The sequence below is a fragment of the Chiloscyllium punctatum genome, chromosome 22 (assembly GCF_047496795.1).
Source record: "Chiloscyllium punctatum isolate Juve2018m chromosome 22, sChiPun1.3, whole genome shotgun sequence".
NCBI lineage: Eukaryota > Metazoa > Chordata > Chondrichthyes > Orectolobiformes > Hemiscylliidae > Chiloscyllium > Chiloscyllium punctatum.
In genome coordinates this window covers 60,545,340-60,572,882 of record NC_092760.1, presented here as the reverse complement: position 1 = coordinate 60,572,882, position 27,543 = coordinate 60,545,340, and the positions used below count along the sequence as shown (strand labels likewise).

General features: G+C 40.2%; 1 protein-coding gene across 7 annotated transcripts in view; it reads left to right on the top strand.

Moving 5' to 3' along the window:
* lrrc56 (leucine rich repeat containing 56) overlaps positions 1 to 27,543 on the top strand; it is a 217,051-nt gene that overhangs the window by 79,743 nt on the left and 109,765 nt on the right. For 4 of the 7 annotated variants that reach the window (XM_072592453.1, XM_072592452.1, XM_072592451.1 and 1 more), the window contains 2 exons: positions 5,893 to 6,055; positions 25,410 to 25,497. In XM_072592453.1, the coding sequence (XP_072448554.1) occupies positions 5,893 to 6,055; positions 25,410 to 25,497 (251 nt within the window). Of the gene's footprint in view, positions 1 to 812; positions 923 to 5,892; positions 6,056 to 24,934; positions 25,115 to 25,409; positions 25,498 to 27,543 lie in introns of those variants that run through there. The other 3 variants (XM_072592455.1, XM_072592454.1, XM_072592457.1) reach the window with 2 other exon arrangements.

Here is a 27,543-nt window from a genome sequence, read left to right as displayed (position 1 = left end):
TAGAAATGGGCTAGAGTTTGCTGCATGTCCACTTTGGCTTTTGTTTGCTGTAACATATTATCTCCTTCTTTCCGATTTCTTTTAAACAGGTTGTGTCCTCTTAACAGATTGTGGCCATTATCATTTTTTTAATGGGAGTTTGCTGGGCACAAGTAGGCTCTCCCGTTTCCTACACTGCACCACTTCCAAGTTACTTCATTTCCTCAAGAGCACATTGGAATATAGGAATAAAACAAAGAACTGCAGATGCTGGAAATCTGAAACAAAAACAGGAATTCTGGTGAAACTCAGCAGGTCAGTCAGCATCAATGGGAAGAAAGCAGAGTTATTGTTTTGAATCCAGTGACTCCTTGTCAGAACACACAAACAGTCAGAATGTTTCTGATGGAGTAACAACACCCAAAACGTTAGCTCTGCTTTCTTCCCATGGATACATTGCCAGACCTGCTAAATTTCGCTAGCAATTTCTTTTATTGTTGGAATATAGGAATGCAAGTCTGTCTTCAATGTAAAGGAATTCTCCTGCCATCTTACACCAGTTCTGAGAAAGGGTTTCCAACTTGAACATTTTGAATCCTAATGAAACTGCTTTATATTTATAACTATTTAAAAAATAATCTCATCATATATTGAACTGTACCTTGGTTTGCAGCCCCGCACAGAGGAGTCATTTTACTGAAGTAGAAACTGACGTTCTTACTAAATGAAATAAAACTAATTACTAATGAAACAACTCAACAATAAGGTCATTCAAAAATGCAATAAAAACATTGAATATGTCGTGATGCAGTTTTTTTTCTCTTTGTTTACAGGAGTTGATTTGATTTGTAAAGTTTGACAAATCTTTATCAACAAAGAGACAAACTTTGAGAGTTTCAGACCTATGGTTACCATTTAACGTCCTTCTATATTGCTACCAAAAGTAAGCTTGTTTGTATTTTGCTTCTTGTCATCTTTAAGTGTTGTTGGTGCATTGTAAGAAAAGGGGAAGCTCACATTTATGAAGCTCCTTATCACTTCACTACAGGTTTTGTAACTCTAAGAGGTTCACCAAAAATATTTTTTTCTGGGGTGGTGAGGTACAGTTGGGGTGGAGCCAAGTGGAAAATAACCTGAATCCTTCCTGGCCTTACTTATGTGATTGGTTTATAATTCTTTAAGCATATCTACCCAGCAGGTATCACCCACTATCCATTCAGATGAATATCTATTTTGCTGTTGCTTCTCGATCTGCCTGGAGTATAATCTGTCTCATCTTTGGCTTTCTACATCAGCTATGGTTCTGTTGCTAAAAGCTTTTTTTTAATATATTCAATGATGCAGATTGTAGTCAGCTTCCCACCCTACTAATTTAACAAGTTGATTTATTTTAAAGCAGAAGGGGAGCAACAATTATAAGAACCCTTGACAACTGCTAAAGTAATTACCTTTGCCCCCTTAGTCATTGTTTCTCTGCTGCAGAGCAGCATACATTCCATATCAAACAATCCTACAACAACTTCATGCCATCTTGAATAAAAGAGAAACCCACTGCTGAATCCTCACCCTCTCTCTATTCCCGCAACATTCCTCATGCCCATGCTTGTTTTCCCTATTCCTCTATGTTGTTATTGCAATTTCAGATTTTCAACAGTGCGTATTGAACCAAATGTGTCTACCTTTCTTTCATTTGTTACAAGGGTGCATCCTTATTACACACTATTTCACAAGCTCATTAGAAATGCTTTACAGGGGAACCAGCCAATACAATGCCAACTTGTGTAGGGCTGGGGAACAGAGGTGTAGTAGCCTTGTTAACGGACTAGTATTCGAGAAGCTCGGGCCAAATCCCACGCCACCTGTTAGTATTTGAACTCCGCTAATATCTCTGAAACATAAAGCTACACTTGGTAATGGTGGCCATCAAACTCATTCTCATAAAAACTAATGTCCCTTTGGGAAGGATATCTGATGTCTTTACTTGATTTGGCCGACATGTTTCTCCTGATCCACAGCAGATTGTTGACTTTCAACCATCTAGCAAACCACTCCATTCAGGGGGCTTTAAGAATTGGCCATAAGTATTGACCTTACCAGAAGTGTGCACATCCTCTGTAAATGAATTTTTAAAAAATTAACAGGACTTGCTCTATAAAACCTTTTCAGTGTTCAAATCTTTATTAAGAAAGCTATGGATTTTAGCTGCTCAAAAAGGCTGGGCGGTACTGTTTCTAGTTTGTCTCAAATATATCAATTTCAAGAAAGTTCCTGTCCCAGATTTCTACCTGTGTGACATGCCTTTAAGGACCTGTAAGTAGCTGGGCTTCCATCTGCCAAGAGCTTATCCCCAATACTTCATAACTACATTTCATTCAGTCTAATCAATGAGTCCTGATTGCAGGTTCAAGAACTATGATTAAAGCCCTAGCAGAGTATATTTGTGAGGTGGTTGCACTGGTGCAGAAGGAAATCCCACCCAATATCTTCAATTACATGGTAGTGGTGGATATTTGTCCCTTGTTGGGCTAAGTTCAGTAAATTTGTTCCGACTATGGGGCATGGTAGAATGTTGTGCAAAACCTGATGGTAAACTTGCATTGTATCTTCATTCCTATGGTTTTGAAGGTATAGTAACTGGTTAAAAAGTATCAACCACTTAGAAAAGATCTAACAAATCTTTGCAGATGTAAATGTCTGGACCTAATCAGGCTTGAAACAAATTGCATTGTTTGAAATAAGGAAGGAAAGCATTTGCATTTTATGTAGTACCTTTCAGATTCCCAGAATGTCTTGACAGATGGTGAATTACTGTTAAGTTGTCAAATGTGACCATAGATTTTCTTTAGTATATCCCACTGAACATTTCACCTTTATGTGTTCTCTTGTTACTTCTGTGCAATATGTTGGTAGCATAGCATCTACTGTTAAGTGTTTCAATTATTCATTTTCCTTTTTCAGCTTTAAATGACAACAGGACTTCACATACCCAGTGACTGTTCTGCACCATTGCTGATTAGCGTTTCCAAAACACACACTGCCCATCATTCTATTTCCTCTAATTTATAGAAATGAAAAATATGTTGTGTCTCTGAGCAATGACATTTTGAAGCAAAGAGACATACTCTTTGAATATTTTTAACCATTGACAAAATGTTAGTCACATGTCAAGCACTGAATTTATTTCTCATCTCTAATACAACTGAAGACCATTTCAGATGGGGGGGGGAGGTTAACCTTGATACTGAGTCTGGAACCAAATATAAACCAGATTGCATAAGAATGGTAGATTTCCTTCCTTGGAGGGCATAGTGAACTGAATAGGTTTTTATGACAATTTCATGTTTACGCTGCTGTAATACGATGACTGCAATCCCACAATCAAGTGTAGTTGACTCTTATCTGTCCTGTGAATTAGTCTATAAAATTGCTATAATGATTCACCACCACTTTTCCAAAGGCAATTGGGGATGAAGTACGAATACATCCATATCCTGTAAGAAAAGTGTGAGGCATTCAAATATACAGAGGAACCTCTATTGTCTGAAGTAAACAGGTGGGGAGTATTTCATTTGGTTAATCAAATTCCGGATAATCAAATGCCGGATAATATAGTTTAGCCGAGCATTAAGACCTTGCGATCTTGCCAGATAGTCCGATATTCAGATAATCGAGGTTCCTCTGTATTGTGTAGTGATTGTAGCGAGGTCAGCCAGGTGGATTTTCAAAGAATGAGTTCCCTGATTGGTTAATCTGGTTCAGTTAAGGAACCTTGGCTGACAGATAAGAACAGGAGTGTCAGACATCCTCGTCCCTAAGAGCTGGCTCTAAGGGGGCTGGATCAGTGTCAAGGACTCTCCAGGTGCAAATAAAGGTTGACGTAGTGATGGGATACCAGCTTCTGTGGAGTTATTTCACTATGAGCAGTGCTGTAGGAAATCCTGTTAAATGTCAGATTTCTTAAAGAAAGAAAGAAAGAATATGACCCACTCAAAGCTTGAGGAATTTAGCTTACAATTTAAACTTTGGAATTCATTTACAAACATCAAAATTTGCACATGACAATTAGAATTCAGTTGACTTGACCCAGTCTTTTGCTGTCAATCTGGCTGTTGTAATTTAAGAGATTTGGCTCCGTTGTAAGTGCAGAATAATCTATTATTAGATATGCTATAGCATTCCTGTCCTTTTAAGATTGTGGACATTATCATTGTCCTCAATCTTGAAGACTGCAACTTTCAAAAAAAGGGTAAAATCTTCCCAGTTGGTTGAACAACATGGGTAATGGCAAGAAAGTTGGGGGAATCATGTGACATCAGCAATAAGGAAATATCTGACGTCAATTTTCCAACCAAGTGTTGAATAATAAGACAAAGATTCTCAATGGCAAGTGGCCCGAGGCATGCACTAAATTTGCATTATGTCGTCTCACTTTGTGGATATGCAGATTCTCATGCTCTGACCTGCAGCATAAAAACAAGACGGCTGGAAGTCCTGACATGAAAGAGCTGCAAATTGTTAATTCTAGCTCACCACTTACTCCGCCAGCCCTCCGCCTGCTCATCGATCATCTATATCTTGGAGAACGCTTTGTGGGCAGTGACTGCATGCAGCCCCACTCCACAAGGACTGCTAGATCCTTGTTGGCAAAGCAGGGTGCCAATTTCCCTCTGCCTGACATGTCTGAAGCAATTGAAAGGAACCATATGGCAGCACTTGTCTGGGTGCATGGTTAACCTTTAAGGATGGTGCTGGTGCCAGTAAGCCTGGGAAGTTCTTTGGGGTGACCACTGGCACCATCTGTTGCAAATGGAAGAATATGATGAATGGGATGCCTTTAGGGGCATAGTGTGTAAGTAACCAGATAACTTTGGGAAGGTAGAGAACTGTTGTGGTTCTGTTTGCCAAGCTGGGAATTTGTGTTGCAGACGTTTCATCCCCTGTCTAGGTGACATCCTCAGTGCTTGGGAGCCTTCTGTGAAGCGCTTATGTGATGTTTCCTCTGGCATTTATAGTGATTTGTACCTGCCGCTTCTGGTTGTCAGTTCCAGCTGTCCACTGCAGTAGCCGGTATATTGGGTCCAGGTCGATGTGGTTATTGATTGAATCTGTGGATGAGTGCCATGCCTCTAGGAATTCCCTGCCTATTCTCTGATTGGCTTGTCCTATAATAGTAGTGTTGTCCCAGTCAAACTCATGTTGCTTGTCATCTGAGTGTGTGGCTACTAAGGATAGCTGGTCGTGTCGTTTCGTGGCTAGTTGGTGTTCATGGATGCAGACCGTTAGCTGTCTTCCTGTTTGTCCTATGTAGTGTTTTGTGAAGTCCTTGCATGGGATTTTGTACGCTACAGTGGTTTTACTCATGCTGGGTATCTGGTCCTTCGTCCTGGTGAGTTGTTGTCTGAGAGTGGCTGTTGGTTTGTGTGCTGTTATGAGTCCTAGTGGTTGCAGTAGTCTGGCTGTCAGTTCAGAAATGTTTTTGATGTATGGTAGTGTGGCTAGTCCTTTGATTGTGGCATGTCCTCATTCCGTTGTCTGGACAGCTGGAACTGACAACCGGAAGCGACAGGTACAAAACACTATAAATGCTGGAGGAAACATCACAGAAGCACTTCACAGGAGGCTCCCAAGCACTGAAAATGTCACCTAGACAGGGGACAAAATGTCTGCAACGCAAATTCCCAGCTCGGCGAACAGAACCACAACAACGAGCACCCGAGCTACAAATCTTCTCCCAAACTTTGAAGGTAGCGAACTCCCTAGGGCTCTTGGAGAGAAACTCTACAAAACTTGCCAAAATTGACATTTAACAGATTCCTTGTAAATTTTGGCCCACAGTTAAATTGATAGTATTTTTAAGTTCATCGCTTTTTTAAAAAAGCTACAGTTCTACTCATTACTGTTCCTTGTTTTCAGGGTATCAATGGAACTTCATCACTGCCCAGCCTTTGTTACCCGCACAGGCACTGCAACAGTTAGGGTGCTGGATTTTGGCCAGCCAGGATTACGAAATCCCAGTCCAGTTATTAAAGATGAATGTGAATTCCTTATTGAAGAATATCTTTCTCCTTCCAAATTGGTGAGTTTTTAAAATAAATACAATTGTATCCAGGTTTACAAAATCATAAAACACATTTAGATTGAAGCTTTATGAGTTTAATGTTGTATACACCTGATTTAGTCATTGTTGGCTTGTTCTGAATTTCTTGGGGTCCCAGAGGTTCATAGTACTGTTGACTCATTGATAAGCTAGAACACCAATTCTATCAGTGTGGACAACTTCAAATATAATTAAATCCATTAGATTTAAATTTTCCATATGGCCCACAAGGCTGTAAATGCATGGACCTCCGCCAAATAAAACGCTTGACCCTTCCCAACGTAATCTCCTTGCACTATTAATAATGTCTACCAGTAGAAATGTATGGCATTCAAACATGTATCATGAATGAAACCAGCTGCTAGAATCACTGGCCCAAAACTATAAGTTGTGTAGAATAAATTAAAAATGATTACCTCAGAGGAAAGATATAATATAGATCTTCAAAATCAATGATTTGATGAGAAGATCAGGAGAAATTATTTCCAGTGGTAGAGAGTGATGATGTTGGTAACTAGAGGACATGGACTTAAGATAATTGGCAAAAAAACAAGAGGCTACTTACTTGAAGGAAAATAAATATTGTGCAGTGAGATGTTGTGATTTGGAATGCATTGCCTAAAAGGGTGGTGGAAACTAAATTTAGCAGTAAGTTTTAACAGAAAACTGATTTTAAAAAATTGCAAGCCTGTGAAGAAAGGGCAGGGGAGTGGGATTATCTGGGTAACTCCTTTTCTTTCAAAAAGCCCCCACAGGTATATAAGGCTGAATGACCTCCCCCTGCAATATTGCTCTATGGTTTTGTTGCAAATTAATTAAAGGGAAAGTAAGTAAAAGCTCTTTACACAGAGGAAGTTCTGTGTCTCCATCGTTCAGGTGAATTACAAGTTTTTAGAAATGGAATTAGTGACTTCGATGAATAAGAAAGCTATTAAGGATATGGGAGTGAACAAGGGAGTGAAATTCTAATCAATGGCTTACAGATACAGCAGCCTTGTTGGAGCACGTGCTGCTCTGTGTAGCTCTAATTCTTTGCTATTTACCACATAACAAAAACAATATCTTGGATTTGTATTGCAATTTTAAATTCCCCAAGTATTTTACAGGTGATATCAAACAAAATTTGATACAAAATAATGAGGTATGCGAGAGGTGACCAAAAGATGGATCAAAGAAATGGATTTTAAGGTGTCTCTTCAAGGAGGGCAGAAAGGTAAAGAGATTTAGGGAGGGCTTTCCAGTAGTTAGGGCCATGGCCGCTGAAGGCATAGCAGCAAATAGTGGAAAAGAAATGTAAATTTTTAAAATTGGAGGTGTTGAAAGATCTCAAAGGCTTCGAAATTTGGATGAGGTTAATAGATAGAGAGGAACTTAAAATTGTCATGTTTTTAAAATTGAAACAATTAGGAGAAAGTGAGGATTGCAGATGCTGGAGATCAGAGCTTAAAAATGTGTTGATGGAAAAGCGCAGCAGGTCAGGCAGCATCAAAGGAACAGGAGAATCGACGTTTCGGGCGGCTTATGCCCGAAACGTCAATTCTCCTGTTCCTTTGATGCTGCCTGATCTGCTGCGCTTTTCCAGCAACACATTTTTAAGCTAAAAATTAAAACAATGTCAGCTCTCATATCCAAGGTAGCTTTGGAGGCGAATATCATGTTCAGTTGTTTGGCAGGCTGCTGTAGGTTGATAACTGCAAGAATGGTTATTCAGTAAGGTCAAAATATGATTTTGTATTAAGATGTCTGTGGGAGAACTGAAAAACAAAATAAAATGAACTTCAAAAACACAAATTACCATCAACATTTCACTTTTAGTAACTTTTATATATTTTACATTGATTCTGAATCATATGTTTTAATAGACAAATTATACTTCAAATAGAAAATGAAATTTAACTTTAAATAGTCAAAGCAACAAAGAGCTTAGAAAGCACGAGAACGCAAATCATTCCCTAACCAAATGTGGCTCTACGTAACTGCATAGTTCCAAGAACACTGAGTGAATGTGCCTCATTGTTTTCTGCTTTCATTATACGAGACAGTGTACTGTACAGCATCAACAACAAATGTGATGGGTGCATCGTCATCTACAAGAATATAAAATATAACAGACAAAAATACTATGAAGATAAAATAGTGCATATGCTGGAAATCTGAAACAAACACAGAATGTTGGATATACTCAGCAGATCTGGCAGAATCTGTGGAGACAGAAACCATTAACATTTTGAGTCCGGTATGAATCATCATAATAGGCAACGGTCATAAATTGTTATGAAATGTCAGTTTATTTCTCATTCCTTAAAAAATCACTTTGAACTTTACAGCACAGAAGTAGGACATTCAACTCAACTAGTCTATGCTAGTTGCTATGACTAAGATGGGAGTCATGCAGTGTTTTGATTTGTAGTCTCACTGCTCCCTGGATCACCGCATAAGTTCAAAAATATTTTAACCAAGTCTTGATTTGGCTGATCATATTATTTCTCTGTTTTAGATTTAGAAAGAAAAGATCGACCAACCAGGTTTCTTCCATAAATATAAAATTATCAATTTATTATAAAACAAATACTAAATCTGAATGAAACAATCAAATCCTGATAACCAAGGCTATGGAGATGATTGGTAGAGTATTTGAACAGATTTACAAGAATGACAATTATAATTCAATGTTGTTTAAATTGCAATTTTTGTCATATGAAAATGTAACGGTTACCACTTATAAATAACTAAAAACACATATACACATTTTAAAAAGAAAAGCACTTTCTGTCCAAGTGTGGATATTTTTGAACATATAAGACAAGTTACAAAACGTTTTGGAGTGTGCCAGTGTTATGGTTTGCACTTGTGGTTATGATACTAATCATACATGGATGTCTCTGGAGTCTTAGTTGAAACTCGAATAAGATATTGTGAAGTTCTTTCAGAAGAGCAATCACGTTTCACAAATTCATCAAACAACTTTTTTAGAAACAGGAGACTCGAGTGGGCAGCTTGTTCTTAGCAGGCTTTTCTACTAACCAGCTCCAAAACGAAGAATCCAAAACTGCAAACACTGCTTAATGAGGACAGCCATGCACTCAATTGTAAAACAGTATTAACAATTTGGATGAAGGAACTAAGGGCATTGTTGCAAAGTTTGCAGATGATACAAAGATAGGTAAAGGAACAGATAGTGTTGGAGAATCGGGGATGCTGCATTAGGACTTGGAGGCTAGGAGTGGGCAAAGAAGTGGTAGATGGAATGTAATGGGATAGTGTGAGGTTATACATTTTGATAGGAAGAACAGAGGTGTAGACTGTTTTCCAAATAGGGAAAGGCTTTGGAAGTGATTTTGGAATCCCCGTAAAGAATTCTGTTAAGGTTAACATTCAGGTTCAGTTGAGAATTAAGAAGGCAATGTTAGCATTCATTTTGAGAGGACTAGAATACAAGAGTAGAGAGGCTGTATAAAGCTTGGTTAGAGTGCATTTGGACTATTGTGTGTAGTTTTGGGCTCTGTACCTAAGGGCGTATGAGCAGGCCTTGGAGTCCAGAGGAAGTTCACAGAAATGATCCTGGGAATGCAGGGCTTGTCATATGAAGGAATCTGGGTGTGTACTCAATGGAGTTTAGAAGGATGAGGAGGGACATCTTAGCCCTAAGGAGAATATTTCCAGATTCTCCAGCCTTTCAATTCTTGGCAAGGGATTGATAAAGGGATATCCTGGTCGATTAAAGTGAATAATAATTTGGATTATAATCATCATTCATGTTAATCTGCTCAGCATTCTGCCAATCTACTCCATAGCCCTGGGTCATCAGGATTTGATTGTTTGGTTCAGGTTTGGTATTTGTAGTATGCTCTTCCTAGCATATATTATAACATCTTGTATTCAGATGACTCACGTAATTTAGTAAGATGTCTCAAGGTTCTTAAGTGCAAAAGCAATTTTTTTAAAAATCCGCAGTTGAAGTGAGAACAGCTTCCTAAAAGCTTGATTTGGAGTGGTGGGTTTTAAGAAGCATCATAGAGGACAAGGGAGGGTTGGAAAGAATTAAAGAGTGAATTCCAGATCTTGGGATTTTACTGGAAGCAACAACCATCAATAGTGGAAAGGTTGAAATCCGAGATGTCCAACAGGGCAGAATTGAGGAAGTGTAAAGATCTAAAACTCAAGCTTGAGCAAGTTAAGAGAGAGAGAGAGAGAGAGAGAGAGAGAGCGCAAGAATTTTGTGGTGGTGGGAGGGGTCTCACTGACAGCTCCAAAAGTGGGCAGTTTTGCATCAGTGATTAGTAAGATACCAGGTCATATCTGTCTAATGGCAGCACTTAGATACAGTTGTCTGCTTTGCGAGATATTTGCAGATTAGAGGGGAGGCAGCTTAGCAGCCGCATTGTTGCTACAGCTCTGAATTAACCAGAAGGAGTGGGATACAGTGATGGTAGAAGATTCTACCTGAGTAAGTATATCTATGAATTTGGTTTGATGTGGGAGCTCAATGCACAGAGTAAAAGAGATACATTAAGTTAGGTTTACTCCAAGTAATAAAGTCTCCAGAGTGAGAGGTGAACATACTTGTTAAATATATGATTGATACCAGTGTAAAAAAAATGAAAAGACAGGAGATACTAGAGTAATTACTAGTAAATGAAGCTATGGCAGAATGGGCGATGTATTGTTGCTACTACATTTGGGTATTTCTGGACCCTAAAATTATTCAGGGCAAACATATAATAATAGGTTTTTGCAATTTGAGGAACTGGAGTATGAATTGCAAATGTTCCACCAAATCAGGAAAGGGGAAAGCTACTTGAATGCTGCTCCAGTAAGTGGTCACAACCCTCAGATTAGGTCATTCAAATTTGGTCCCTGATAAGGAACAGGAGAGTGCAACAGCAGATGAGGCAGCTATGGGAACCCAGAGGTAATATTTGAAAATCCACAGGCCCCTGTAATTGACCAATCATGAAGTCTTACAAGTTGTGTGGGCGCTTGCAGGGAGGATGAGCAAACTGACCAGGGTACTATAGAACAGGAAGCCATTCTAGTGGGGGGACAAATAGAAACATAGTAGAGGTAAGGGAAAGTAGAATTTGTGGAATGGATACTGTTCTCCACAGGTATGATCAATAGTCCCGAAGGCTGTGTTGCGTGCACTGTGCCAGGATTAAGGACATCTCTTCAGAGTTGGAGAAGAACTTGTAATCGGTGGGAAGAGATCCACTTATTGTTGTTCACGTCAGTACTAATGACCATGGAAAGAAGGTTCTCCTCTGGATTTGAATAATTAGGAGCTAAACTAAAAAGCAGAACCACCAAGATAATGATCTCATAATTACTGCCTGAGTCATGAGCAAACTGCCAGAGGATAAATAAAATCAAGGAGTCAAATATATGACTCCAGAATTGGTGTGGGAGGAATGAGTTCCAATTCTTGGAGCACTGGCACTAGTACTAGGATACAAGGAGCTGACCTGGTTGGATGGTCTGCACTTGAAACATGCTGGGATCAGTGTCTCAGGGAATCAAAAAACTCCTGCTGTAGACAGGGCTTTAAATTAAATAGAATGGAGGAAAGTTCTGGCAAGAGTTGTGTAAGCTTACAAACCAAAAGGATATGGCAGTATTGCAAAGCAGCTATTCAATAACCAAGGCAGGATGGAAGGGACAGATTGTACAATGTCAAGAAGCACTTAGGATCAAAGGAGGGCAAATAGTAAAAAGGTAAAATTAATGGCTCTTTTCTTTAATGCGCATCATATAGATGAATAAAGGTACAAATAAAGGTTAATGGGTATGATCTTGTGGTAATTTTGGAGACATGGTTACAAGGAGATCAGAGCTGAAAACTGAACATTTAGAGCTATGACTTGACTTGTCAAAAAGACAGGCAGAAAGCAAAGGATAGTGGGAGAGCTTTGCTAGCATGATCTGAAATAAGGTCAATAGCAAGAAATGATTTTGGATCAGAAGATGTAGCATTCACATGGGTGAGGGTAAGAAATAAGAGGTAGAAGACACTGGTGGGAGTAGTCTGTAGGTCCCTATAATCACAGAATCCATACAGCAGAGAATGGAAAAGAGAAAAAAAGACATTGTTGCATTGAAAAGTGAGGAAATTGTGTGCTGGAGGCATTTTTAACCATAGAGCTCTAAATACCTTATGATATGCTACGGACCTATGTAAGTTCAATATGTTGTAAAAAAAACAAGGAAAAACAGTCAAAGTCAAATCCAGTTTTAATACGCTGCATGTTTTATTTGTTCACGTTCTGAGTCATATATCATTGGTAATCCTCAAAATTATAGTTTTGAGTAAATTGACATTACAAAGAAAGTTTACTTTAAAAGTACCTTTCATGACTTGAGGCTGTCAGAAAATGCTTTGTAACCAATTAAATAATTTTGAAGCATTGAAGTCTAATCACTGTTATGTACAGTGGAGCATGTACTGACTTATGAACAACCAATTTCCTCACGCAGGCAGGTTAATAGAGGCAGTGCATCAGCACCTTTAGACACGTTGCTGATTAAAATGACCATTTCCTGAAAATGAACATTATGGAAGGGAGAAAAAGCCTCTGACCAGACCAAAAGGAGCATTCAGTACAGAGCAAACCATAAATGAATACTCATACTATCTGTTTAATCACAATTCAAAATGGGGGTGAGGAGTGATCCTATGCTTTCCATTCAATTATTATCACCACAAGCATGTTATTGGGAGGTTCTGATAACATTGAGAGATGATACTACAATGTGTACACTCAGGGTCAGTGTTGAGGGCTTCTCCAATGTGGTGCAGTGGGGATGCATCCATACATAATCCATTGTGTATCCCTGTGGCTCCATTTGTAGCTAGCTCATATCCAAAGGCTGAGTCTAAGACTTGAGCACAAAATTCAAGGTTTACTATCTGAAGTATTGACTGCCAGTTATGCCATCTTTTAGATGAATCTATAAACCTAGGCCTCAAGTGCCCTTTCCAGCAGATATAATTATACTAGTTTGAAGAAATTCCTTGTGTTCTGAGGCCAATATTCATCTTCCAGTCAACATCACAAAAACACTTTTTGACCCTTTTATTGCTTTGCTGTTTGTGAGAGCTTGCAATTTGGTCGCTCTAGTTCCTACATTATACTTGTTACATGCACTTCCTTTGCTGTAAAGTGCTTTAGGACATCTGTTGATTGTGAAAGGCATACTGTTCCTGTTCCATTTTTCTTTATAAAACTGAATTTGTTTGCCTGTTTAATTTGAGTACAAACATATTTATAACTGTAAATATTTAGTGTTTGTGTATAAAACTTTGAAAATGACAAATTATATGTTGATAAAACAACCGTATACTTTTATTAATAGATACTGTTGCTGTATAATTGATCTTTAATCAAAACTGTTGGTCCATAGCTTAAGTCAAGAAAATAATACAATTTCTTTGTAAGTAAGTCTCTTGCGGCATTGCAAGTAGGAAAAACAATTGTATAAATCTAAAATAATGTTTTCAATTGAAGTTCATTAATATTCTGAAAAAAGACCAAGTTTTACCAAGCTAACCAATACATTGACTGGCATTGATATTGGAAGTGTTGAGTGCTGGTAAAAGTCAGCTGGAGATTTCAATTTGTTTGACTGCTTTTCTGGATTTTGCAGAATTGGGTAGACACATGCCTTACCCAAAATGACAGAGACCCCAGAGCCACATGTCCTGCCTGTAATTCTAGATAATATGTTCACTGTTGATTTAAATGTATTGAATCCTCTATAGCAATGTGAGTTTGTTTTATACATATTAAAGTGTCCAGTAGATACTTGAAACTTTATTTTCTCACAGCAAGCCCTTTTAGGTCTATCCATGGTGGATAATGGTGAGTTGATGAAGACCCCAGAGACTACAATGACAAACACAGCCTGGCTGATCCTACAATGTCCTCCTTACCAACATTTAGGGCTAATGGAAATATATCTCAGACGACAGTCAAGCAACGGCCTGACATAGCCAAAGTCATAGATTTATATCTTACACACAAAATCCCAGATGACATCATCACTATCCGAGGAGGTGGTGTAGAGTTGGGAGGGAGCTTCCTTAGGAGTCATCAGCCTTTGATTAAGTGCCTTGGAATCAGGTCAGACATGGGCAAGAAAACCTTGAATGCTAATTATCAAGTTACCCTTGCCCCTCACCCAAGCTAGATGGGTGCAGCTCCAACAACACTCAAGAAGCTTGACACCATCCAGAACAAAGCAGCTACTCTACTGGCTTCACATCCAGAAGCATCCATTCCCTGCACCATCAACGCTGAATAGCAGCAGTGTGTACCATTGACAAGATGCACTGCAGAAATTCATCAAAGATCCTTAGACAGTAAGTCCTAAACCCACTTCCATATAGAAGGACAAGGCCACCAGATACATGCAAGTTCCCCTCACCATCCTGAGTTGGAAATAGATTGCTGTTCCTTCAATATAGCTGGACCTCATTCCATACACGCACGATCCTTTACATGAAAAAGTTGCCCCTTAGGTAACTTAGGTGGCTCAGTGGTTAGCACTGCTGCCTCACAGCCCCAGGGTCCCAGGTTTGATTCTAGCCTCTGGCGACTGTCTGTGTGGAGTTTGCACATTCTCCCCGTGTCTGCGTGGGTTTCCTCCGGGTGCTCTGGTTTCCTCCCACAGTCCAAAGATGAGCAGGTCAGGTGAATTGGCCATGCTAAATTGCCCATAGTGTTAGGTGCATTAGTTAGAGGGGAATGGGTCTGGGTGAGTTACCCTTCGGAGGGTCGGTGTGGAATGGTTGGGCCAAAGAGCCTGTTTCCACACTGTAGGGACTCTAATCTAATTAAATTAAATCTTTCCACTCTCACCTTAAAGCTATGCTCTCTAGTTTTGAACTTCCCCACCCTGGGAAAAGACCTTGTCTAATTACCCTATCCATGCCCCTCATGATTTTATAAAACCTCTACACGGTCATTCGTCAGCCTCCGATGCTTAAGTGAAAATAGCCTCAGGCTGTTCAGCCTGTCTGTACAGCTCTAACCCTCCAACCCTGGCAATATCCTTGTAAATCTTTTCTTAATTCTTTTAAGTTTCACAACATCCTTTCGATAGCAGGGGAACCAGAATTGCACGCAGTATTCCAATAGTGGCCTAACCAATAGCCGCAACATGAACTACCAACTCCAAACTCAAATGCATTGTCCACTAAAGACAAGCATATCAAACGCTATCTTCACTATCCTATCTACCTGTGACTCCACGTGCAAGGAACTATGAACCTGCGCTCCAAGGTCTCTTTGTTCAGCAACACTCCCTAGGACCTTATCATTAAGTGTGTAAGTCCTGCCCTGATTTCCAAAATGCAGCACTTTACACTTATCTAAATTAAACTCTATCTGCCTCTCCTCGGCCCATTGGCCCATCTGATCTTGTTGTAATTTAAGGTAACCTTCTTCGCTGTCCATTATACCTCCAATTTTGGTGTCATCTGCAAACTTACTAACATACCCCCAAATTCACATTCATGACAGTATTGGTAAGAGAGACCACCAAACAGTCCTTGTGGAGACAAAATCTTATCTTCACATTGAGTATATCCTCCACTGAGTTTTGTGGCACTATCATGGTGCTAAATGGATAGACTTTGAATAGATTTAGCAACTGAAGAGTGGACATTCATAGGCACTGTGGATCATCAGCAGCAGCCAAATAGTATTCCCAATACAATCTGAAAAGTCATGGCCTGATACATGGAGTGACATCCACATCCTGTGAGTGAATTTTTTTAAAAAAAGCATTGGCTGGCAGGGCATGAGTTGGTCTGAGGCTATAAGGGAATGGGATGAGGAGAGGCTCCTGAGCTCTACCCATGTAGCATAGTGGGTGAATTGTCAGAAGAGGGACAATGGAATAAATTGGCATAGTAACAATAAGGAGCTATGTGAATGAGTGAGGTTGATATGAGTTGGTATGAAGTCTGCTGAGAAGTTATAAGGGGCGTGGGATGGGGGTGCTGGAATGTGTTCTTCTGGAGGATGGGTGGTGCCATGTGTAGGTAGGGGACACTGGTTGATCACTGTGGATTGGTATGGATGCAACGAGAGACAATTAAAGGTGAATAAAGGAGTTTGAGATGGCCTGATGGAGAGGTGTATGGGAAGTGGGGATTGGTGAGCTGGTATGATAGATGGAAGGCTAGCGGGTCTAACTGTTTATATTGGGTCCAAGTCTCAGAGCACTGAAGTTGGTCTTTAAAACAGCTGCCTCAGCATCTGGTAGCCTCTAAGTCAGCCTCTGAACTGTTTCTGGGTTATCGTGCTCAACTCAAGATGCCTACCTCCCCTCAACAAAAACGTAGCAACTTGCATTTGTCTCTTCTGATGTGAATGCACTAGATTAGGAATTGTCCGGATTGGAGCAAATGTTCAGACCCTTGATTCCCCCACTTTATTTGGAAAGCCTATTTATTTTCTTTCTCCCAATGTAGTTGTGAAAATTAGTTTGTAAAAACTACTGATGTGAAAGAATATTCCTGTGCAGTTTTACACCGGCACGTGGCTTTGAAGACATGATTGTCTCTATTGCCATGTGAGACAACATGGAGAGTAGGATCTTTTTCACTTGGTGACTTTTCCTAACATTGATTGTGTTAGTGAGAAAGCTGCTATTGTTGCTTGTATGCTCAGTGTGTGTGGTAATTTATGCATTGTACGAACCTCATGACACCTCTATTTTAAACTTCTCACCCGCATATTCAAATTTCTCTGTGGCCTTGCCCTGCTTAATCTTTGTATCTGCTTCTATTCTTCAGATTTCTGCATTTCTCCAATTCAGTGGTGCGATAAATGAAATGTCAACTTGTTATCGGCAAGTTCTCACCAACAATAATGAGATAATGACCATCTGTTCTAATGATATTGATTAAGGGATGAATATTGGCCAAGATGGGAGAGAGGTCCCCTGTACTTTACAAAAGTTCTATTGGAACTTTCATGTCCACCAAAGGGTTTGATGGGACCTCCTTTAATCTTCTCTACTTAAAAAGGCAGTCCAAAAGTACAGCACTCCTTTAGTTTTGCACTGGAGAACCACTAGAAAGTTGCTGAATGATAACTAGTTCAAAACAATCCTTCAAAAGGCGATGGTGAAGAGTTGAAGCTTCATGAGAAACAGATGCTATTGAAATTGTTAATTACGTTAATTTGCCCTTCCATCTGGAAACTGTGTTTGATAACTGTAATAGTTCTAAGTTACTCAAGTTGAACATGAAGTAAGCATCAATACAAAAGCAAAAATGTGTGCTAGGGTGAAATTCTGTGGCTTGGCTGTTTGGGTTACTTGCTGCATGTACACAAACTGAATATCAATGAACTATTTTATTGGGAAAACCAACAGAGATATTGGCAGATCCAGGCTCCACTAACAACCGTATGTGTAAATTTAGTGCCTCATCTCCTACAATGAGTGCTGTGCTCTTGGGCAGAATAGGCAACTTTACATCTATCTTTCATAAAGCTCTCCAGTCACCTGAGGATTTCTCTCCTCATGTCTGAGTCTGTGCGGATTAATTAAGAGATTAATTGCTGTTTTAGTCAAATTTCCCAATGCCATTAATTCATATTATCAGAATGGTGTAAAATGAATGATATAGAAACATGGAGAGATGGCTTACTCCTGCCTACTTTCTATCAACGTTTCAGGCAAAAGCCCTTCATCAGGAATAAAGGCAGTGAGCCTGAAGCGTGGAGAGATAAGCTAGAGGAGGGTGGGGGTGGGAAGAAAGTAGCATAGAGTACAATGGGTGAGTGGGGGAGAGGATGAAGGTGATAGGTCAAGGAGGAGAGGGTGGAGGGGATAGGTGGAAAAGAAGATAGGCAGGTAGGACAAGTCCGGACAAGTCATGGGGACAGTTACTGAGCTGGAAGTTTGGAACTAGGGTGAGGTGGGGGAAGGGGAAATGAGGAAACTGTTGAAGTCCACATTGATGCCCTGGGGTTGAAGTGTTCCGAGGCGGAAGATGAGGCATTCTTCCTCCAGGCGTCTGGTGGTGAGGGAGCGGCGGTGAAGGAGGCCCAGAACCTCCATGTCCTCGGCAGAGTGGGAGGGGGAGTTGAAATGTTGGGCCACGGAGCGGTGTGGTTGATTGGTGCGGGTGTCCCGGAGATGTTCCCTAAAGCGCTCTGCTAGGAGACGCCCAATCTCCCCAATGGAGAGGAGACCGCATCGGGAGCAACGGATACAATAAATGATATGAGTGGATGTGCAAGTAAAACTTTGGATGTGGAAGACTCCTTTAGGGCCTTGGATAGAGGTGAGAGAGGAGGTGTGGGCGCAGGTTTTACAGTTCCTGCGGTGGCAGGGGAAGGTGCCAGGATGGGAGGGTGGGTTGTTTGGGGGTGGCGGAAATGTCGGCGGATGAGAGGTTAGGTGCCGGAGCATTGCTGCAAGCGTGACTCCGGACCACCTTTAAACCAGCAGAGTTCGGACCCGAATAGGACAAACAGTACAGATTACAGATTCAAAAACACCAGCAACAGTTCTCCTTCAAGATCCTCCGCTCCACGCTCCGCCACCCCTACTGCCGTGGTCACCACCACTTCCGCCCAGGCCTCTAGAGCCCTCTGTGGGAACAAATTTCACAAGTTGACAGCTCTCTAAGAAATGTTTCCTTATCTCTGTCCTAAATGATCCAACTCATATCTTGAAACTGTGACCTTGCTTGTAGGTGAACTTCCATTCATTTAGGTCAAGCAATCCCTGTGTTCCTGATGCCAGTGCAACATTTGACAAGGCACCGCATAAATGACTTATCCAGAAGGTTAGACCTACGGAGGTTAAGGGTCGAGTATTGGCTTGGATAGAGGATTGACTGTCTGACAGAAAGCAAAGGATCATGATGAATGGGTTCTTCTCTGGATGGCAAAATGTAGCTAATTGGGTGCTGCAAAGTACAGTTCTTGGACCTCAACTATTTGCAATCTATGTAAATGATCTGCAAGCAGGAACAGCGTTTAATAGCAAAATTCATTGATCATGCTAAAATATTTGGGAAAGCAGGCTGTGATGAGGAGACAGAGTTTACAGGTAGATATTGATAGGCTTGTAGAGTGGGCCAGAATCTGGCAGATGGAGTTTAATGTGGGTAACTGCGAAATTATCCATTTTGGCCAGAAAAATAAAAGGACAAATTATTATTTAAATGGAAAGTAGATTCAAAGTGTGTCAGTATAGAGGGATCTTGGGTGTCTTTGTGCATGAATCACAGAAAGTGAACAACCCCAATTATCCAAACGACACAGACAGGGAGTATTTTGTTCGGATAACTGATCTGAGAGCCATGGGGTGCGGGTGTGAGACCAGGTTGCAGTTCCTCTAGTGACCGATGGTGTCATGCATTCCCCTTGCTACAGGCACACTGTGGGCCCAGATCCAGCTTCTCTTGCTTAGTAAGTTCTCTTATTTAAGCTTTTATGTAAAATATAGCTATTATGTTACAACAGAGGATCTTATTTCAAATAGAGTCTCGTACTTAAGTGATACAACGTAAGATTTTTGCGCCCTCAGGTCTCAGGCTTTGTCGTTGTCACAGTTTACCCAAACATCAGGACCTTGATCTTGTTTGGATAATCCAAAATTCAGATTATCGAAGTCCAGATAACAGAGATTGCTCTGTTTAGAGCATAATAAGAGGAGCAAATGAAATCCTGGCATTTATTGCAAAATTACTAGATTGTAACAGTAAAGAAGCATCCTTACGATTATATTACGGTGTTGGTGAGACCAACCTTGAAATCTTGTCCAATTTTGGCCTCCTTACTTGAGGAAGGATGTGACACTGGAAGCAATTCAGAGGCAGTTCATGAGGTAGATTCCAGGGATGAGGGTTGTCATTGGAGACATGTTTGAATAGTTTGGACTTGTACTCACTGGAATTCAGAAAAATGAGAGGGGATCTGATTGAGGTATATAAAATATTTAACTGGATTGATAAGGTGGATGTTGAACAGACATTCCTCTCATTGCACAGTCTTGAACAAGAAGTCATAGATGTAGAGTAAGAGGAGGTAGATTCAAAACTAAGATAAGGAGAAACTACTTCTCTCAGGGGTTGTGAATCTGTGGAACTCTGCCCCAATCAACAGATTCAAAAAATACATGTTTCTGAAGATAAGTGAGATAAAGGGCTACGGGGAACCAGCAGGAAAGTGGGGTTGAGACCAGGATAAGATCAGCCATGATTATGTTAAATGCTAGAGTGGGCTTGAAAGGCTGAATTCCCGCTCCTAATTCCTAATTTCCTGTTATGGATCAGGGCTGCAATCTGTTTGGTTTTGTATCATGAATCGATTTCATGGTGGCTTATAATATTGGGACACGGAAAAGCAGCAATTATGGCAATATTTTCAGTTAAAAGCAATACTTTAGCTACATTTGTCATTTTGTTGTTCTTTTGACAAATTTACATTTTTGGAAAGGAAGTAATCAGAATTTAATTAGCATTTTATTAATACAAATTGATATTTATAATCTCTAATATCTGAAATTGAGACAGTTAGGGTTGTCATAATGGAAATTATAAATTATCAGGCTACTGTATAACTTTTCAGTTACTTCCTGGCTTTACTTTTTGACATGTTATCAGGATTTATAAACGGTGACCATATGACATCAGATTGAATTTGCATTATCATCTGATTTTTATAGAATAAAACTTACTCTGCAAAAGTTTTTTCCATGCTGTCATTTGTATTAGAGTCTGAATAATACAACAAGTGACTTTTTTTTTAAATGTAGAAGAAATTGACCAAGTCATGTATTTATCTTGTAAATGTGATTTCTTGCAAAGAAGCATCATGGGGCTGATTGTAATAAGTTAACATATTTCATGTATGCAAAGCAAGTCAAGTTGCGTCATTTTCAAGTTTTACTTGTCACATTGGTATGTATGTTTGTAATTTTAGGTCTGAAGTAAACTAGATAAATGGAGACTGCGGTTTGCAAATTACTTTTCTGACTATGGTGGGATAACCTTTTAACAAGGATATTGGAACATTTCAGGGTTGTGAATTTCTTCATGGCAATGCTGATTATTGACTCAGTTAAAAATCACACACCAGTTTATAGTCCCAACAGGTTTAATTGGAAGCACACTAGCTTTCGGTGCGCCGCTCCTTCATCAGGTGGTTGTGGAGGACACAATTGTAAAGCACAGATTTTAAAGCAAAAATTTACAGTGTGAGGTAACTGAAATTATACATTGAAAAATACCTTAATTGTCTGTTGAGTCTTTCATCTGTTCGAATACCATGATAGTTTCACTTCTTTCATGTGTAAATCACAAAACCTTTTTTTTAAAAGTTGCATTCTCAGGTTAACTGTACCAATTGGTGTTAGCTAGACAATATGTTGAAGGTGTTAGCCCCCTGTGTTCTCTGTCTATGCCATGATGTTTAGATTGATTCTAATCTAAAAAGGTGAGATAACAGAGTTTTACATGAATTCATGCAGTTTTTGAGCAAAGTACAATGGAACTCTTCAAGTACAAATTCACCCCACAAAATATATGTGTGCATGTGGGTCTTTGTGTGTGTGTGTCTGTCTGTCTGGGGTGGGGACTGTGAGTGTAAGAGAGAGTGTATATGTGTGTGCATGAGTGTAGAGTGGTCTGAGTCTCTGAGAGGATGCATGTGGGAGTGTGGAGTGTGGGTGTGTATAGGAGTAGGAGTGTCTGTGTGTCTGTGTGTGTGTGTGTGTGTGTGTGTGGTGCAATGGTGGTCACCTGTAGTGTGACATGAACCCAAGGTCCTGGTTGAGGCCCTCCCTATGGGTATGGAACTTAGCTATCAGCCTCTGCTTGCCCAGTTTTCGCTGCTGCCTAACCCGAAGTTCACTTTGGAGGATGGTCACCCGAAGGTCCAGGGTCGAATTTTCTGGACTGCTGAAGTGTTCCCCAACTGGGAGGGAACACTCCTGTCTGTTGATTATTGTGCAGTGCCCATTCATCCGTTGCCATAGCTTTTGCTCGGTTTCCCCAATGTACCATGCCTCAGGGCATCCTTATCTGCAACGTATAAGATGGACAATGTTGGCTGAGTCACATGACTCACATGACACACACACACACACACACACCCTACCCCTCATAGACTTAAGACACTCTACACTTACTACACACACATATACACTCACTCTCACACTCTCACACTCTCAATCCCCAACCCAGACAGACAAAGCAATTCTAGCAAGCAGCTAAATTTGGGCTAAATGCTAGAAGCAGAAAGATGGAGGTTATAGGAATTATTTGCATGCCAAGTTATTGGAATGTGAAGGCAGTAGTTTGGGCAGCATTTCTATGTTAATGAACAAATACACAACTAGTTTAATTTATCTCATCTGTGCAGACGTTGACATTGTTGGAGTCTTTGAAACAAGTTGATTTTGTACAGAGGTGAGAGGTACATCTGAGATCTCTCTGGGAGACTGTGTTTCCATTGTGGGAGGTTGACAGAACCCTGAGGAGCAGTGTAACACTTGTTTATAACACAGCTGATTTCCCAACAAAACTCCGATTCAGGGGCAATTTTAATTAAACAACATAGATTTTTATACAATAATTCACAAACTCATATATGACAAAGCAACTTATAACTATCAAGAGATAGTTATCTTGTTTTGAAATGATGTAATTTTTGTAAAGTAGGAAATGCAGCAGTCAAACCGTGTTGTAATAATAATCAGATATAATGACCACTTTTAGTGAGATTTGTTGAAGGATAAATATTGACCAAGACGCTTGGGAGAGTAAAGCTATTCTTCAAAATAGTGCCATAGAATCTTTTATCTCCACTTGGGGAGGGCATTGGTCTTGATTTTAATGACCATTTAAAACACGGCATCTACAGCACTACCTCAACGTTGAATGTGTTAGCCTGAATTATGTGTTCAAGTCATTGAAATTCAATTTGACATCACAAACTAGACCTTTTACATTGATATCTTGGCACCAACTACTTGGTCGCAGGATATACAATATGTGCTGAAGTGTAAAAGGATATATACTTTGTATTCTGGACAGCTTAACATTTACAATGACCGGTTTAAGTGATATGCTTCAATATGTATCTCCAAATGTGAGTTTGGCAATACTTGAGATCTATTTTGACTTAAAATTAAGTTTATAACAAAGTCATGCATTGAAATGACTATTAGTATTGATTGGCACCACATTGTCGGTACACTGAAACTGTGGCCCTGTTGCTGTTCCTTTTTTCCTGTCATTTTAATGTTCTGCAAGCTGCATTTCACATCGCAGAATCGCCTGCTTTTTCCACCCTAGTCGACCTTCACCTGATATGGCCCTTATCTGTACTCCCTTAAGGCCAAGGGTTGCAGACTTGAAAGGAAATGATGAACAGATTGTAGTTCAGCCTTTCCCTGTCACCGAACATAAAGTACTCTTGGGTCCTATTTTCATAATGGAATTCCCCAGCTTCCTTTCTCTGCTGGAAGAGTTTTCCTAAATACCTATCCTGATTTCTTCACCCTCACCTCTAACAATAAACTCAAACAGCTCATGGATTTCTTTATCACTAAGATTGAGACTATCTCACCAGCAGTCTCTGTTGCCTACCTTTCTTATCCTAGCCCACCGAGCTAAACTTCCTCAAAACTTTCCACTTACCCTCATACTAAGCTAGTTTCCTTCTCTAGTTTCTCTCTTTCTGCTCATGCCACCTGAGTTTATCATGCCAATAAGATTCACCTCCTGCTCTTTCAATTCCATTCCCACTAGACTACTGACCATTCAGCCTCCCTTCCTGGATTGTGTACTGGCTGATATTATTAATGTTTTCTCTTTTTAAGTTCTGTCATTTTCTTCAAATCTGCCATCATCACCCCTCTCCTCAAAAATCAAGCCTTGACTTCTTAAACTTTGCAAACTACCACCTCACCTCCAAACTCCCCCTCCTCCCCAGAGTCCCGGCACTCTCCTACATTTATGCCCCAACTTTCCCAGAACTCCTATCTTTTAATCGCTGCTGTTGGATTTCCAGTTTTAAAGTGGCTCTTAGTAAAGTCAAAATGACATTCTATATTACTGGCAAAGACAAATTAGTCCTAACTTCGTGATCTGTCTGCAGTCTTTGACACAGTTGACTGCACCATTCTCCTCCAGTAATTCTCCCCTGCCATCCAGTTGGGTCAGACTGTTCTGACCTGGTTCCATTGTTGATTATCTAAGTATAACCAGAGAATTGCCATCAATGGCTTCCAATGTTCTCGACCCCTCCATTGTCTCTGAACTGCCATGATGTAGAGGTGCCAGTGTTGGATTGGAGTGGACAAAGTCAAAAATCACACACCACCAGCTAATAGTCCAACAGGTTTATTTGAAAGTACAAGCTTTTGGAACGCTGCTCCTTCATCGGGTAGCATTCTGAAAGCTTGTACAGGTACTCCCAAATAAACCTGTTGGACTATAACCTGGTTATAGTATGGTTTTTATCTAAATTGTTTGACTGCTTATCCAGCATCCAATACTTAACAAACGTAAATTTCTTCCAATTAAATATTGAGAAGACCAAAGGACCAAAGCCATTGTCTTTGATCCCTACTACAAACTCCACTTCCTTTTCACCGATTCTCTCCCTCTCCCAAGGAACAATGTGAGACTGAACCACATTGTTAATGATCTGTGTCATGTTTGACCTTGAAATGGCTTTCAAACACATTTCCATCATTAAGACCCCTATATATCCGTAACATTGCCTAATACTGCCTCATCTGTGCTATTGCAGCAGCCCTGATTTATGTCTTTGCTCACTATTGTAACATATTCCTGGCTGATCTTCCACATTCCCTATATTTCAGGTTGCCTTAAAGGTTTCTGCATAGGACTTGACAAGCACCAAATGCCAATGATACGTTTTCAATGCTCACTCAACTCTAATTAAAGAGAGCTTCAATTTTTAAAGTTCTCTTTTGATTTCAAGTTCCTCACTGGCTTGGTCATTCCTCATATCTGTACTTTTCTCCCAGGCTCACAGCTTGGTAAGTCCTCTAATTCTACCATCTTGAGTACTTCTTATGTTTAATTGTTTCACCATTGGTGACATTGCCTTCAAATACATTGCTCCTAAGTATTGGAATTCCTGTCTATCTCATTTTCTTTCTTTAAGACAATCCTTCAAATCTACCTCTTTCATGAATCTTTGATCACCTCTGCTCATTTGCCATATTTAGTTTCAGAATGTCTCAGTGAAGCACCTCAGAATGTTATTTTCTGAAAGATGCTCTATCAATACAAACTGTTGTAGCTTGTGCATCTTTTTTTTTATCCTTGCAGCGAGCCCTGACAAAAACAGAGGACCTACGACAGGTGAAAGTTCTGGAGATGTGCGTAGACACACAGGATAACAGTCTTGGAAATTTTGGTAGGAATTCTGTTTATTGTAGGGAAATATTTCATCACAGCTCTTTATTCAAGCGGTCATCTCGTTTTCTATCTTGTTTTTGTTATGTATTAGCATGTGTGAGTTACTGTTGCTTAGAGATGAATATTAGAATGTATTAAAAAGCACTTTATTGGTGCACGTAACTGTTTTAAATTTGCATGCACTTTCTCGTGAAATTGATTTCTTTATTAAATCCAAATGAGAACTGCAGTAACATGATGAACTGAATAAACACAGTTGGACTGACGGACTCAGGGTTTATGCCCAATTCCCCCAAAATATTCTTTATTCTTTTGTTACCTTCAGTCTTGTCTATTCCAAAGTCCTCCTGGTCAACTTCCCATCTTCTACACTTTGTAAACTTCAGCTCATTCAGAGCTTGTTGCTCATTTCCTTTTGTGACAACTGTTCACCCTTCATTCCTCTGCTCACTTACCTACAATAACTTACAGTCCAGAATTGCCTTAAATTTAAAATCACCTTCCATCTCTGTAGCCACCCACAACTGAGACAGCTCCATATCCCTCTAATTTTGGCTTTTTATTCATCTCTGATTTCTGCCTCCTCATGATTGTGTTGTTTAGGATATGACTGTTACTTTCTCTCCCTTTGACAAACCTCATGAAGTCTAACTGTTTGACCAGCACCTAGTCTCTAATGTTGCCCTGACTGACTTGAATAAATTCTGACCAGAATGAAAGCTCTCATTCCCTTTGTAAGTAGGGTGCCACCTTTCAGAAATGAGGGGAGTGAGCTCATTGAAGCTCTGGGGGCAGAGGTCCCACTGTCTGAATGCTGAGTAACAGTATAGTCTGAATTCTTGGTGTTGACCTTCTTTAATGTTCAGCTGCACCCTGGACCTTATTCTGTTCTGCCTGTTTTCCATGCTTCCTATTTTATTTGCTTCCTGTCTTTTGAGCTCTTCTCATATCCTGTATCTTCTATGTTTCTGATTCTTTTGACTTCTTCCCTTGTGACTTGTCTCTTGCCTCCATCATTTTTGGCATTTGACCATTTCCTACTCATCTCTGAGGTAATCTGTATGCTGTTCAGGTTCCTTTCCTCTGTGTTTGGCCGGTTGTTGGGTGTATTTTATCCCTCCCCATTTCCTTAATTTTTCATAGACTGTCTACCTGAAATATCAGGCAGGCAAAAGTGAGGTCAGCAGATGCTGGAGAGGAGAGTCTAAATGAGAGTGGTGCTAGAAAGGCACAGCAGGTCAGACAGCATCCGAGGAGCAGGAAAATCAACTTTTGGGCAAAAGCCCTTCATCAGGAGGGAGGCATGGAGCCCCTGGGGTGGAGAGATAAATGGGAGGGGGGGGGGGGGGCGGGCTGGGGGGCTGGGGAGAAGGTAGCTAAGAGTAAAATAGGTGGATGGAGGTAGGGATGAAAGTAATAGGACGGAGAGGAGGGTGGAGCAGATAGGTAGGAAGGAAGATTGGCAGGTAGGACAAGGTCATGAGGATGGTGCTGAGCTGGCAGTTTGGAACTGGGGTAAGGTGGGGGGGGGGGGCGGGGAGGGGCCATGTTGTTCCAAAGAAGGATTGATATCCAAGTCACCAACTGGCTTATGCCTGGCCTGCTTTTTTGTTTCTTTACTTTATATTTTATCTGTTTCTTATTCACGTCCATCCTGTTAGGTTCATATTTTAAACGTTGTCATTGGTATGGTTTTTCTTTTTCTATCATCAAAACCACTATACATAAGAGACTGTATTTCCAGCATGGTCTGCTTTTGCCAAACATACATGATAGCTACAGACAATTACTCAGCCTTTGTATATTGTTAAAAATCTCACAACACCAGGTTATAGTCCAACAGGTTTAATTGGCAGCACACTAGCTTTCGGAGCGCCGCTCCTTCATCAGGTGATAGTGAAGGAACGTTGCTCCGAAAGCTAGTGTGCTGCCAATTAAACCTGTTGGACTATAACCTGGTGTTGTATGATTTTTAACTTTGTACACCAGAGTCCAACACCGGCATCTCCAAATCATTTGTATATTGTAACTGTGACAAATAGAG